The sequence below is a fragment of the Marasmius oreades genome, chromosome 9, assembly GCF_018924745.1.
Source record: "Marasmius oreades isolate 03SP1 chromosome 9, whole genome shotgun sequence".
NCBI lineage: Eukaryota > Fungi > Basidiomycota > Agaricomycetes > Agaricales > Marasmiaceae > Marasmius > Marasmius oreades.
Window position 1 is genome coordinate 992,611 of NC_057331.1, and position 14,590 is coordinate 1,007,200.

Below are 14,590 nucleotides of genomic sequence, written 5' to 3' on the forward strand. Positions count from 1 at the left end.
AGAGATAATTTAATTCATTGTACTATCTACTCTATGTACTATACGAAAATGAACGAAAACGAACGAGAACTTACCATAAATTCACCAACACGTATGTTGATGATGGAGGTTGGGGAAGAGATGTTGCATGACTTGTTTCCCACGCGAGTCATGGTAGTTATTGTGCCGTGGCAGGCAGATTTCGTCGCCCGGACTCAAACCGGTCCGGTGGATAAGATAAAAGATAAAAGATAAGAATTATCTTAATTAAAGATAAGTTGTTATCTGTTATCACCGAATATCTGTTATCACCGAATATCTACGTTCAGTGATAACGGATAACAACTTATCTTTAATTAAGATAATTCTTATCTTTTATCTTTTATCTTATCCACCGGACCGGTTTGAGTCCGGGCGACGAAATCTGCCTGCCACGGCACAATAACTACCATGACTCGCGTGGGAAACAAGTCATGCAACATCTCTTCCCCAACCTCCATCATCAACATACGTGTTGGTGAATTTATGGTAAGTTCTCGTTCGTTTTCGTTCATTTTCGTATAGTACATAGAGTAGATAGTACAATGAATTAAATTATCTCTCCTGAATGAGAGAGAGAGAAGAACGGGAGCAAATAGCCCCGTAATAAACGTTTTTTTGAGTCAAAAAAAAAGAAAAAAAAAACCTCACAAACGGTGCTGACGGTCGTTTTTACAGGGCAAACTATCGCATTTTGCAATCGTAGATTGACAGACGTCGACGGCCGCTATCCTTTGTTTGTATCACTATTGTATTGTGAGCATTCCTTCCGTGTTCTTTGATTCGAAACTAATGATTTCTAATGTAGAACTAATGCCTAATTGTGCGGATTGCGGAAAGCGCTACAATACGGATCATGCGCTGAGGATACATCAATCGCTTTGCAAAGAAAAGGATCAATTGCACTATGTACAGAAGAACAAGCGCGTCAAATTGAACCATCCAGCAGAAGAACAGCCGGAAGCGGGTCCATCTGGGGAGAATTGTATAGAAATGGGACAGTTAGAGGTGGGGAATGCGGAACAGTTGGATGGGGGATTTACTGAAGAAGAGCCGCCGAGTAGGAGGAGGAGAGAGACTAAGGTTCCGGGAAAATTTGAGGACTTCGAAATCTCCTCCATGTCTGCCGTTCTCAGGGGAAGGCGAGGGAGGTCAACTGTGGTCCTTTCAGCACTTGCTACGCCCCTCGCACCACCTACGCCTCCTGCGCTACCATCGCCTCCAGAACTTCCTACACCTCCGGTACTTCGAACACCTTCTCCTCCATCTCTGCCAGTTATCGAACGGATTTATTACAAAACTGAACCCAACGACATCGGTATATACCGAATTTACGACTCGAATGACCCTACCCGGTGTCCAGATTCCGATGGAGACATATCACGATTCATTGACGCCCCCACCCTTCAACAAGCCAAAGGACCAATGCCAGCTGAACATATATGCCGGAGCATGGGTCTCCCTAACCAAAACCCGGCCCCGCCTCTTCAGGAGGAGGATGCAACGTTCGAGGTAGACCCCAAGAAACTTGGTCCATTTGCCAATGTATCCACTTTTCGGCTCACTCATTGGGCGTCGAAGGAGACAACTATCAGCATAGCTTCCTTGAACAGGCTCTCAAGTGAAGTGATCCAGCAGCCAGACTTCAATCCCCGTCATTTTGATGACTTCGACGTGCAACGCGAGTTGAAAAGACTCGATAGGTTTCTAGGAACGCTTGGTGACGATGATCCTACCAAACTGAGGCCGAAAATTTTTCACGTACTACCTTTCGAAGCGAGTGACGTCTGGCGGCGTGGTACGATTTCTATCCCGATGCCGTGTAAAGGTCGTACATTCGAGTCTGAGGACATGGCCCCTCAACTCGTTATCACAGATGTCTGGTACCGGCGACCACTGGACATCATCAAGTCCGTGGTGAAGGATGAAGAGTTCATGAAGTTCCATGTTCGTCCCTTCAAAGAGTTTTGGGATTGGAATGGACGCGTTCAGAGACTCTACGGGGAGGCTTACACGTCAAATCGCGCAATGAAAATTGATCGCGATAAGGTGGAGAGGCTAAAGGAGAAGGGTTTGCTCGACGACAACTTGGAGGTGGTTGTTCTTTGGATGATGCTAGCTTCCGACTCTACCCACCTCACAAACTTCGGCACCGCCTCCCTCTGGCCCATCTACCTCTACTTCGGTAACCGCAGCAAGTATGAACGTGGACATCCTAAATTCCATGCAGCTCATCATGTTGCGTACATACCCCAGATCGCCGACTTGGCTCGCGATGTTTATCGTGAAGCGTACCGCCAACCTCCTTCAGATGCCGTTATGCGACAACTCAAACGAGAGGTTATGCAGGCAGTCTGGAGACTCGTCATGGACGATGATTTCGTGGATGCCTATGAAAATTCCATCATACTGGAATGCTTTGACAACATCTCTCGACGATTTCTCCCCGATTTCTTCTCTTATTCAGCCGATTACCCCGAAAAAGTCGCCGTTGTTTGCACAAAATACTTAGGTACCTGCCTTTGCGTTTGTTGCTTGATTGAAAAGCATCAGGTACGACTGCTTAGTACGAAGCTTGATATGGACCGTCGCCAAAGGTTGCGGCACATTGACAGTACAGCTCGCCAGAACTTGGTGAAAACCGCGCGTTGGCATATATTCATTGATGGTCGAGGCGTCGAGAGTACGGTAGTGAAGGATTTACTCAACGGTAAATCCCTCACACCCGTTGTTAATGCCTTTTCAGAGAAACTTTCGGAGTTCGGCTTCGATGTCTACCAACTCTTAACGGTAGACCTGCTCCACGAGTTCGAGCTTGGGGTGTGGAAAGCAGTCCTCACACATCTAATCCGCATGCTTTACACTCTCAAAGACGGTTCCATCGATGTATTGGACGAACACTATCGTCGTGTTTCAACTTTCGGGCGGTATACTATACGGAGGTTTCACAACAACGTCTCGCAAATGAAGAAGCTGGCTGCTCGTGATTACGAGGACATCCTACAATGTGCCATTCCGTGCTTCGAAGGCTTGTTCAAGTCTGAGAAGATCAGGTCAAAGAAGACAGAAAATCTCATACTGGCTCTCCTCTTCGACCTTGTCACATGGCATGCAAATGCCAAGCTCTGTCTGCACACCGATTCAACAGTAGCTTCGCTTGAGGAGGTCACCAAAGAGTTGGGCAAGACTCTGAGATCCTTCCAAACAGCTGCCAAAAAGTTCAATACGCACGAGACTCCCAAGGAGGTGGCAACGCGCCAGCGTCGTGAGGCAGCATTGCTTCAAAGGTCTGGAGCCAAGGCAGTTGATAGATCAGAGCCAGGGTCAATGAAGGGGAAGAAGAAAAAGGTCGATACAGCACAAAAAAGACAGTTCAACCTGTCAACCGCAAAAACACACTTCCTTGGAGATTATCCGCAGGCTATAAAGGAATATGGATCTACTGATTCATATACTACCCGAAACATTCGCGTTCTGCCCACCCTCTCATCCACCGTCTGCCACTGACTAATCCCCCCCTACAGAGCGAATGCCAGCACCAGCAAGTGAAGCAATTCTATCGGCGAACCAACAAGCAGAACCACACTGCGCAAGTCGTTCGCCTCGAGCAGCGGGGTCGAGCACTCGAAGTCCTCACTCACAACATCCCTACTGTACAGAAACAGAAGAAAAGGAATACAAAACCCAAGAGGGTGAGATACCTTGCTCGGGGCCGCCAACGGTTGCCCAAGACAGACCCCTCTGTGCATTACCACATCGCTAATGGGCAGGAGTTTCGAGTAGATTTGTCAGAGTTGGATTGGGTGGACGAAGACGGAGATGAAGATATCGCACTTTTGGTAAGTGTCGGCGCATTACCCTCAAGCCCAATGCCAACTGATTCGTCGTACTTAGGACTTTGTTCCCAAGCTGAAGGACCACCTCATTCATCGCCTATTAGGGCCCAATTCAAAGGTGGAATTCACAGATGAAGAGCGAATGCTTTTTTCGTTTACCAACAATTGCATCTATGCCCATCGGACTCTCCACGTCAACTATAATACCTACGACAGGCTCAGATCCCAAGATTCCATCAATATCCGTACCCATCCGGATGTCATTACTCTGAACTCCAATGCAGCCGAAAACGAAGAACTTCATCCATATGAGTACGCGCAAGTACTTGGAATCTTCCACGTGAACGTTCGCCTTTCACCATCACTGCAAACAAACAAGTTATCGATCACTAGACGCATGGAGTTCATTTGGGTTCGATGGTACGAACTCGATACGTCTCACAAGGCTGGTTTCAAAGCCAAGAGACTGTATCGTGTGTTTTTCCCTCAGCCAGATGACCACAAAGCTTTTGGGTTCTTGAATCCAGCCGACGTTATACGAGGATCCCATCTCATTCCCTCTTTTCATAACGGAGCGGCAGATGAGGCTACATCTCTCGTACCTTACTCATTGGCACGTCAACTAGAATCCTTGAATACTCGTGGATTGCGGGAACGTGAAGAGGAAGACTGGAAATTCTACTATGTCAACATGTGAGATTGTCCCTACTGTGTATTAATGGTTCAAAACTGACTCGTTTGATGGCAGGTTCATGGATAGAGACATGGTCATGCGGTATCGGGGAGGTGGCGTCGGCCATGTCCAATTTCACGAGCATCTGAGATACTTTGAGAAGGACGCTGGCCTGCCCGAACAAACATTGCCAACCTACGACTCAGACGGTGAGGAGATACCAGCGGAAACCGATCACGGCGACGAGGACGAGAGCGAACGGTCTGATCCACAAGGTTTAGCCTCTTCAGAGTCAGAATCAGATAGCGACTGGGTCTTGAGCGACCCAGAGGGTAGTGCGGGCGAGGATAGTGGAGATGATGAGGACGAGGAAGCCGACTGGGGTAACGATTACCAGCATGCCACTTTATGACGCAGAGTAGATACTACACCTGGTATTTGCGCGTTTTATAGAAATCTGAAGACCCGTTTTTGTGGGTTTTACACTCAAATCGCTATGCTACTAGTTCTGACCATCATATTTTCGACCATTCCAGACTACCTATCCAATGCGCTAATTCCTCGAGGATGCATTGTACCGAGTTATACCAATCGTAATTCTGTACTTGCTCCATCAGGAAAAACCTGATTTGCGAATTAGTATAAATCCGACTAATCCCCCCAATTTGCATGCTTAGTTATAATTTATTTAATTCTGCATGCCTTAGTCATAATTCGATTGAATTAACTTACAGTGGGAACTAAATCGCACTAATTCTCCCGAACTTCTGATACTTTTGGGGAAATTAGGTAAAATTTGGAGCTCTAACCAAAATAATTTGTGCAAATTTGTTGGCTTATGTGAAATTGTGCAAACAATAAAATGCACAAGAATATTTGAGGCAAGTTTGTTGGTATACAGCTTTATATTTAAAATATCACAAACACAATCTCAAAAATAAACCAGCAGGAGGGAGCATTCTAGCCTGACATTGTACTGATAACTCGGGTGTACTGCAGGTGATGAGGTGAACTTAAATTTTTTTTTACGAAGTTACTCCGAGATGCCCATGTATTCAGGGCGGGATCTGAACACATGGATTGTCCGAGTTGTCCGGGTAATCCGGGACCGGGGCATAAATTCGTCCACATAAAATTTCTTTCCGACTTTCGCTTTCTTCCTTCCCTCCCTCCATCCATCTTCCTTTTTTTTTACCTTCTCCCGCCCTAACACACATATTCGTTCCAAACATCAATCACTCTTTCATACCAATTGGCAGGGACTACTCGACTTTTTGACTGTGAGTGATAAATATTTTTTGTTGCCGAAATTTATTAACATTTCAGATACCTCAGACAATACGGCGTCATAGCATTGAATGAACTCGTGATGTAAGTTGATTCGTCCTCTAGTTCCCGGGGTGCAGGCTCATTTTTTTACTGGATTTTTAGAATGACATGAAATCCATACGTACAAGGACCATCCTCAATACTTTTGACTTGTCTTCAGGTGACTGTCATAAGCTTTTTTTCTGCTCTACTCTATACTCATAGGCATGTAGGTCTTTTTGCTCTCCAACTGGCATTCTTCTATATATTAAGTATATATTAATTATTACTGCATGTATTTTATTGTAACTACCATTAATATAATTGATGTGGTTTAAACTTCAACTTGTGAAATAAGTCACTATTTGTAAGAAAAATATGAAAATATGCGCCAACCAAAGGCAACGAAAGCATGCAAAATTGTGGTAATAAGGACAAATTAGTGCTAATGAAAAAAGGGGGATGTTTGATTTTCGAAATTCCGCCAAGCGAACTAACCATCTCAAATTCGGCTCCTTAGGGAGAATTGGTACGAATTATCCCTAATTCGCACCAATTCGTGTTTTGGGATTTTCCTGATGTCACAATGTCTATAATGCAACACAACGGCCACAACTTAATACAACGGCCACAACTTAATACAACGGCCACAACTCTTTGCCTCGGTATACTACGCCTTTCACTGCCTTACAACGGCTTGGGAACGTTGTATCGGCTTTCAGTGAGAGCTGATACTCTTGCCATAATATTGCGACACTCTCAAAAGTTTGTACATCCCGTGGTAGACATTGGGGAGGGTTGTCTTGAATTCCATTCTTAGTTGCAAGACTATCGCGACATGATCGCAAGACTATCACTATGTAGACTACCCGTAGTACGGCGTTGTAAGTGCCACTATCCATGATATCGGCGTCGCAGCGTGGCCAGGATTTTGCTGATGGCCAATGTTACGATGGGCGCCAGTGACGACGCGTACACCTATATATTGAGGGGTATCCCAAACCGACCCTCCGGACGATCCGGACGATACCTATTTGTATCATACGGTTTAGAAATAAGTCAAGAAGCGGTGTAGTGGCAATTTGAATAATGCAAGCACGCTGAACCGCAGACTCGAACCACTCGAGGAGTTAACGTAAAACAAGTGTTGAAGGCCAATCTAACCAGAGCCACAGGCTTTACAAGAATCAAAAGAATCAAAGAATTCAACCTTGCATTGAAGAAACAGAAACAAAAAGAATTCACCCAGTATATTATCGCTACCATTGAACCCGCCGGTATCAAAACAATTGAGATTACAACATTCAAAACACTACGACAAAGCTGGATAGTGAGATAGCACTCTACAGGAGCGATGCACGATCTATTCAAAGAGATTCTGAGATAGATCCGAGCCGCACAAAGAACCTGAAGCGGATGCTTCACGACTGTACGCGGCATCACTAATCTCGACCTGCTCGTCCCCACCCATATATGGTCCAACCAGTTGCTCAAGCTCTTGCAATCGACAAACCACCTCCTGCAGCCGCGTTCTATTCTCTGCGATTTCCGGATTTTCAGCCATCAAGATCTCTGCTTCGTCTAGCGAAATACCATCGCTAAGACGCTCAAGAAGATTCTCGTCTAACGCCTGGTTCAGTTGGTGCTCGATGAGGCGAGGAACGTCATCAATGAAGCGCTGCGTGAGATAAAAGTCCATGCTTGAACGAGAATCCTCATCATATAGAATAGAAGACATACTTTGAAAGCGACCTTCCAATATGCATGAACGCTAGCCATTAACTCCAACTCACTCTCATAATCCCGACTCTGGCCCGAGGCATGCCGGTTGCAAGCCGTAGTGAATCACTCCTTCCACAATGTTTTCTGAGAGCTGTAATAGTGGTGGTTCTGCGTGTACAGCGGATCGCACTTCTCCTCCTTCAAGGTTTGCTGAAGTGATTGCAGAGCCTTCTCGCGGCACACTTCGTACTCGCTTCGAGTCAATGTTCTAGAGAGCCGTAAGTCAGGACAATAATTACGAAACAGGAGATTTTGAAAAGAGGACACCAACCTGACGCGTCTCTGAAGCTCAACATAGTTCTGGAAACACTCTCGTACCAATGAGTCAAAGACCTTCCATGAGTTGTCAAAGATAAACGAAAAACACTTGTTCGTCGGGTCGTTCCACTCGGATGTGGACATTCGGATGAGTTTCACCGTAGCTTGAAAGGGCACGTGGCCGGGAAGCTCCCAACCTATAGACCTGTTACAGTATAGTGTGAGCATGCCAGGAAAGAAGTGTGGAGGAAGACCGGTACGTACTGATTGATAACAACTTTCACCTCTTGCAAATTCATTTTCTTATGGAATTCGGGGAACGATCCTCCCCTCTTTTCCCACTGCGGCACGGAGTTTCCATCGAAGGCCTCATCATGGGTATGTAGGGAAATCCAATCAGGCGAACCCTTCGAAGGTTCATACATGTAAGGTTTAAATCCTATTCCGGTGCTCCAGATATCTTCTTTGAACGTTGAGTATATTGCACGATTCTTTTGCGCATATTCCTGTCGGTGGCTTTCTCCCGTTATCACCGCGTGGATCGCTCGCGAGAACTGGTCGAGTAAACGCCTCATCCGAGTACCAGGATGACCTTGCGGCGGAGGCGGTAGGTTTGCAAGATCGGCTTGATATTTCCCTAGAAGCCTTTTGACTTGTTTTTGTAGTTTCGGAAGGCTGAGGACAGTCCGTCAAATGAAAAGCCTGATGCAGAAATGAGTGAGACCACGCACTTTGACTCAATAAGGTCAGCTAGTAGCTTGCTCAGGTAGGTGACGAGGTTTTGAACCCCAAACCTGTCTCGGGCAGAAACCTCGCTCCAAGGTTTCACAGAATCGAAGTAAGCTTTCACCTCGCTTTCGAAGGTGTCGATACCAAGCTCGCGTTGCCTGTCGTCCGGAAGTCGTACACAATAGTATCCATTCACAAGTCTATCTTCTTTTCCTTCAAGGATCCGTTTCCATCGATCTTGTAGTGCAGTATTACCGGGCCCGACAAGATCAGGTTTCGTCAAAACGCCTTATGAAGAGACAATCAGTATGATGTAGATTGCTCAGGACTGACTGGTCCGTACCGACAGTCCTCAAACGGTCTGGATCAGACTCTTGGGCGAGAGTGTTCACGACTTGCGTTTCCATATCGCCTGAAAGAGGTATCAGGAAACGCGTATAAGAGTGGAAAATCATACAGACCAGTCATTGCGATTACAAGGAGTATCACGGTATTGCTCGTCTTTCCTCCATCGATAGAGGACTTGACAAGGTTACGGACTAAACCAATGTTTGCGGCGTTCTTCGAGTCATGGTGTATAATACCTGCATGCTCCGTTAACACACGATGAATGATGGACAGACAGCTGCTTCACCAGGCAAATCGACGAAAGTCAAAGGAATGGCGTCTGGGCCCTTCACCTCGACTCCCACTATGTTTCTAGAGAATGATAACGTCTTCGGATCGTTGTTCAATGAAGTCCTGATTGTGTCGGTGTTCATAACATAAAAGTCTTCATGTTCTCGGTGAGGGGATAGAATGGCCGCTTGAGCGCGTCTAATCCATAACTCGAGCTCTTTCGGGTCCGTTATAGTGGTACCAAAAGCGACTTTCTCTATTCTGTTGAGGGGTAAGGGCTTTCCGTTTAAATCGTATTCCTTTCGAAGATAGAGGTCACACGACCAGGACGGTTCGGTCATCATGGTACATTCCATTGGACATCTGAAAGGTTATTTCAACCCTCCAGGACGGCGGAAAAATCACGACAGACCTTGTACAGGTACCTCCATCCCGTGGCACGGTAATCTAGCATCTATGTCAATATCGAGCGAAAGTGACTGCGACAGCGACATGCCTTTGAAATCGCTTCCACCAACGAGCTTTTACCAGCTAACTGAGGGGTAGTCAGATATCAATACAACGAGTAATCCATCGACCTTACAGGATTGATCACCGATTACTGTGATTTTAGGCAAATTGAGTTCAAAGCTAGAGTGACTGTCGACGGCGGTGTTCAAAAAAGTGAGACCAAAAGAGAGGAACGCGACGTGCCTCAAAGACTCGATCTCTTTGTTGAGAGCAATGAGGTCCTTAGCTCGTTGCGTGTATCGGCTTTCGACCAGACTTGTAGGTAGCATCTCATCACCAGCTTGTGACATTATTGAGAGAGAGGAAGTGAAAGACCGAATCGTTGGAGGGGCTCATTTATGAGGTTTCACGGCGTCTATTCGATGCAAGAACCAACACTGTTGTGAACTCGTGGTGCCTGCGCGCAAAGATGGACTGGAGGTTGTACGGACACTGCGGTCTAAGAGAGGATATGAGGTTGAAGATATGCCGGAGACTGTATTCCTACCCGGTTATAGTCCCCCCCAAAACCGCCAATGGCGAACACCTTGCGCTGCTGCGCCTAACACGAGTCCTTCTATTCCGCAGTTTCTAGAGTCTTATGAAGTCTTTCGCTGCGTAACTTTAAGACCATTCTGAAAACAATAGGGAGCTACTATCTTTTCCGCGAACAAGTGGTCTTTAACGGCGCCAAAGTGTAGCGAATCCTGGTTCTTCAGTCGAGTTTGGGGGCTGGCGCGGAGATTTTGACCCGATACAAGGGAGATAACTGTTTCGTGCATGCTGATATCAGATTGTTTTTACATCAATTGGGCGTGCCATCGAAACTCTGAAGTCTTCTAGGGGCGCCTTGCTGGGGTTCCTCAGAACGGATGCAAACCTTGAATCGTAATAGACGTACAAGTCTGATATTTTGGAGGTTGTTTATGAAGTCGATTGCATTTGAGTGAATCTGGGCTGTAGGTGCTCATGGGTGGAAGCTATAATGGCTGAAGCTTGAAGCCTGAAGCGCTGAGTCCTAGCCTGGCTAGCCGATCTGTACTGAGCAAAGAAGATAGTCGTGTTTTGCTATCAGTGTACAGCCTGGTAGTAGGGGCGGGGGGTAGCTTCGTGATCCCCCAAATTCAAACTCCGCGCACGCTTCACGAGCTTACTTGTCAAGATGTTAGCAAGACACCTTGGCCCTCGTCATTTTACCGGTCTTTTTCCCCAATGTCGTTCCCCAGCACCTCCAGCGAAAATCCAAACTCTAACACTCTAACTAACGTCGTCGTCACTGCACGAATCCTCAACGTCAACCCAATGCGTGTTTGCTGCGATATCGTCCAGACGCTCGTTACGCGCTCGTCGGACTTTGAATTTTGGAGATCACGAAGCTACCCCCCGCCCCTACTCCCAGACTAGCTGAGTCCTAGTCTGGTACCGAGGGAGGGGGGTCATAGGGGAACCCCCAAAATCAAAAAATTTCAGAGTCCGACCATTTGCCGGAGACGACTCTCACTTTCAATGTTTCCAGTGTCTACTCTAATAATATTGTTCCGCTTTTAGGAAATGACATTCAACAAGCTTGGTGTACCTGCCCTCGCAATCAACGAAGACTCGCCGAATGAATAAAGGTCAAGCAACTTATCAAGCAGCCTCACTAAAGAAAAAATTGCACCTGGCATCGAAAAGTTGGTTTATTTCACATTCCTTCCGCTGTACAGATTTCCTCTATGCTTCTCTACATACCTGCTATGCACGTATATAATATTTTATTGAAGAATTAGAAGGCAGTCCTAGGCGGTCTCTAATGTAGTTTCTACGCGCGACGTGAGGTCATATACCAGCCTGACACATATCTTCTGACACATGTGCCGCCCACGGCAACCTGTCGGACTTCGAAAATTTCTTGATTTTGGGGGTTCCCTATTGACACCCCTCCCTCGGGCCCAGGCTCTATACAGGGAAGAACGACTGTCTTCTTCCGTAACGGGCCGGGCTTGCCAGGCTAGCTGAGTCCTGACTGCATTTTATGGTCACGTGCCAAATGATGCTGAGCCGTCCACGAGTTTGCTGATTCTTAGCTTTTGGGCTTGAGCCAGTTCGAGAAAATCAGGAGGCTCAAGAAGACACGGGTAGACACGAGTATGATGTCCAAATAATGGTCCAGACTACCCTGCTGAGCATGTAGGTCGAAAGTAAAGACACAACAATTGTGATCCAATCCTGCGTAAAAACACCCTACTCGGTCTCTGTAACTTTGATAATACTCTTCCCAGTGTTCAATCCTTTCTGCTGAGCCAGAATAGTTTCTCCCACTTTCTCCAGCCCTATCGTAACATCCTCAGCATACTTGATCTCTCCTTTCGCTATCAGGTCTGGCATGACCTGATAAAACTCTTCTCGGTATTTGTGGTCGTATTCGTAGACATAGAGGCCGTATAGAGTGATGCTTTTGTATATCAATTGCACTAGATTCTAATCGAAGATCGCAAGCAAGTTATCAATCAGAATTGATTGGCTCGAGATGTAACAACTCACACGGATGGGCTGCGCATTGCCCGAGTTATATCCGGAAATCGCCCCACAGATAATGATCCTGGCCCCGTTGCTCGACGCATCAAGGGAGCTTTCGAGCATTTCACCTCCGACGTTATCCCAGTAACTGAGTATTGAGGTGTCAGGTCTGCATTGCATAAGTGAAATGGCTTAAAAGCCCGACGAACATATCAATGGGTCCTTCCTTCTGGAGTACATCACTCGTCTTTGTAGTTTTGTAGTTGAAAGCAACATCCACGCCGATATCTTTGAGAAGTTTGACTTTTTCTTCGGAGCCAGCGCTGGCAATCACTTTGAGACCGTCTCGTTTCGCAAGCTGGATGACGATACTTTTATGGCGAAAATTGGATCTCAGAAATGATATCGCTCATCAAGAGAGGAAATGTTGACTAACGACCCGACTGCTCCTAAAGTCGATAGAGAACTTTGCAGTCAGAGCGGTTCCGAGGAGACCCAAGGGTGAAACGCACCTGCTCCGGTACTCACGTAGACAACTTCCCCTGCTTTTGCATGAGAAAACTCTTTCCATCCATAATACGCAGTTTTGCCTGTATAGCATGATAGAAAAAGACTGAATTTGGTGATATTCGTTCAAAGAGCAGAACTGACCTGAAATTCCTATCGCGCCAACAAAGACCGACCATGGTAATTTGTGACGGTTTTCGACACGAGTCAGGCATTGGGCTGCTGTATCTCCTTTCATTCCGTATCTAATCGTGTATTCTTCAAAGTCTATGAAGGTGAATATGGAATTAGTCAGAGGGGGGGGGGACACCAAATCAAGTCATAAGCAAGCGTACTGAAAACTCCTTCAATTCGATCTCCGAACTTTACTTCAGGATGCTCTGAACGTAACACAACTCCAATTCCCCAGTTGAATATCCTGCACAATGTCCAGAACAATGATGCCAATCGATTTAGCGTCCGTAGAGAAACCTCACACCAAACTCACGTTTCGCCTTCCTGAAATACCTGTCCACATTCATACCACCAATTTCAGTCTCTGTGAGTTCGTGTAAGTTAGTATCAAAGCCTCACCAGGCCCAATCTGCTCCGAAGAGAGGGATCGATAGAGAAGTATAAAGATTTAATCAAGAAACCCCCCATGAGAGGGCAACTGTCGAGATCAATTGTGGGAGTGGGATCGTAGACGACATGTTTCCCTGGTTCTGGGTATTCTGCGAAATTTGAGACGAAACGAAAATATTACTTTCTGAACGTATCCTGAATAATGGGATCTCACCGTTGCTACCAGGCCTTTCCTTCATTATAATGCGAGCATTTCTGACTATTGCCATGCTACCGACTGCTGGCGGAGAAGTTGGTGAATCGTGAGTCTTTCTTCTTGGGTCTGACGATTTTTGAAGCTTGACTCATCCGAGGCACATCCTTTCCGTTGAACAGTGTCAGATGATGTATCGGCACCCTGGATGATAAAAATTGAGGGTACAGACAATTATTCCTCAGTTGATGTGACATTGACGTGACATTGACGTAGGTGCCTTGATCGGAGCCACAGGTTAAGTCAAGGATAACCCTGATCACGAGGGTAGGTAGTAGCCAATAATGGACATAGCATTGCTAAGTACTTACGAGCAAGATCACGAGGGTAATAACTAACTGTTCTGTCTCTAAAATTGAATCTGGTAAACACGCTGCATATCTGGAGAAAGGAAAGAAGATATTGAAGAAGTTTACCCTGATTTGTCGTCAATTTGTCGTACATGGTGGTTGTTCAAGTTACAATAGTGGCTGTGCGAACTGTACTGGTATAATTCATGCCGTAATACCTGCGTGGGAAAGGTTAAAAAATTGATCATAAGGCTACCATGATAAGTCTCTGTGCAGGTAGTGGTAGGGTTAGACCCAGACATATTATTGAGTAAATTCTTACATCCTAATGCCGCGTGAAGTACCCAAAACACAAGGAATAGACTTGAGAGTGGCTGTATGATTCATGCTGATTTCCACATGTGACTCGAGGGTGGCTGTGCGAACCGTACTGGTACGATTCATGCCGTAATGTATTGATTACCTGCAACTTCCCTCTTTGTGAAGCATCAATACAGTTCAATAGATGATCCAGAAAACATTGACTTGTATACAACAAGATGAGTTTCGCTGCTGCCTTTTCTCTATTAATGGTGGCAGAGAAAAACCCTTGTTGACGATTAATTATTAATTATTTAAAAGTAATTAAGCGATATTAATCATTAATGGTAAATTAAATGTGCTTCAAAAGGGTTTATCGATTTATTTTCAGCCTCTGTAAATAAATATGAAATAAATCACCACATTTGGGTCATTTTTGACTTGTTTCGAAGATGTCATACTGTCA

General features: G+C 45.8%; 3 protein-coding genes across 3 annotated transcripts; all 3 read right to left on the bottom strand.

Moving 5' to 3' along the window:
* Nucleotides 1-7,198: 7,198 nt before the first annotated feature.
* E1B28_013228 (uncharacterized protein) lies at nucleotides 7,199-7,614 on the bottom strand (the record flags this gene model as incomplete). The annotated part of the gene is made up of 2 exons (XM_043158373.1): nucleotides 7,199-7,513; nucleotides 7,576-7,614. 2 exons carry the CDS (start codon nucleotides 7,612-7,614, stop codon nucleotides 7,199-7,201), a joined length of 354 nt encoding a protein of 117 aa, XP_043003718.1.
* Nucleotides 7,615-7,680: 66 nt separating this feature from the next.
* On the bottom strand, nucleotides 7,681-9,566 carry E1B28_013229 (uncharacterized protein; the record flags this gene model as incomplete). Its single annotated transcript, XM_043158374.1, has 7 exons — nucleotides 7,681-7,825; nucleotides 7,889-8,080; nucleotides 8,140-8,550; nucleotides 8,607-8,892; nucleotides 8,948-9,016; nucleotides 9,066-9,188; nucleotides 9,239-9,566. The coding sequence occupies 7 exons, from the start codon at nucleotides 9,564-9,566 to the stop codon at nucleotides 7,681-7,683; spliced, it is 1,554 nt and encodes a 517-aa protein (XP_043003719.1).
* Nucleotides 9,567-11,934: 2,368 nt separating this feature from the next.
* On the bottom strand, nucleotides 11,935-13,359 carry E1B28_013230 (uncharacterized protein; the record flags this gene model as incomplete). The annotated part of the gene is made up of 9 exons (XM_043158375.1): nucleotides 11,935-12,171; nucleotides 12,235-12,358; nucleotides 12,420-12,581; nucleotides 12,647-12,659; nucleotides 12,723-12,800; nucleotides 12,862-12,984; nucleotides 13,053-13,135; nucleotides 13,205-13,224; nucleotides 13,291-13,359. The coding sequence occupies 9 exons, from the start codon at nucleotides 13,357-13,359 to the stop codon at nucleotides 11,935-11,937; spliced, it is 909 nt and encodes a 302-aa protein (XP_043003720.1).
* Between the last annotated feature and the right edge of the window lie 1,231 nt (nucleotides 13,360-14,590).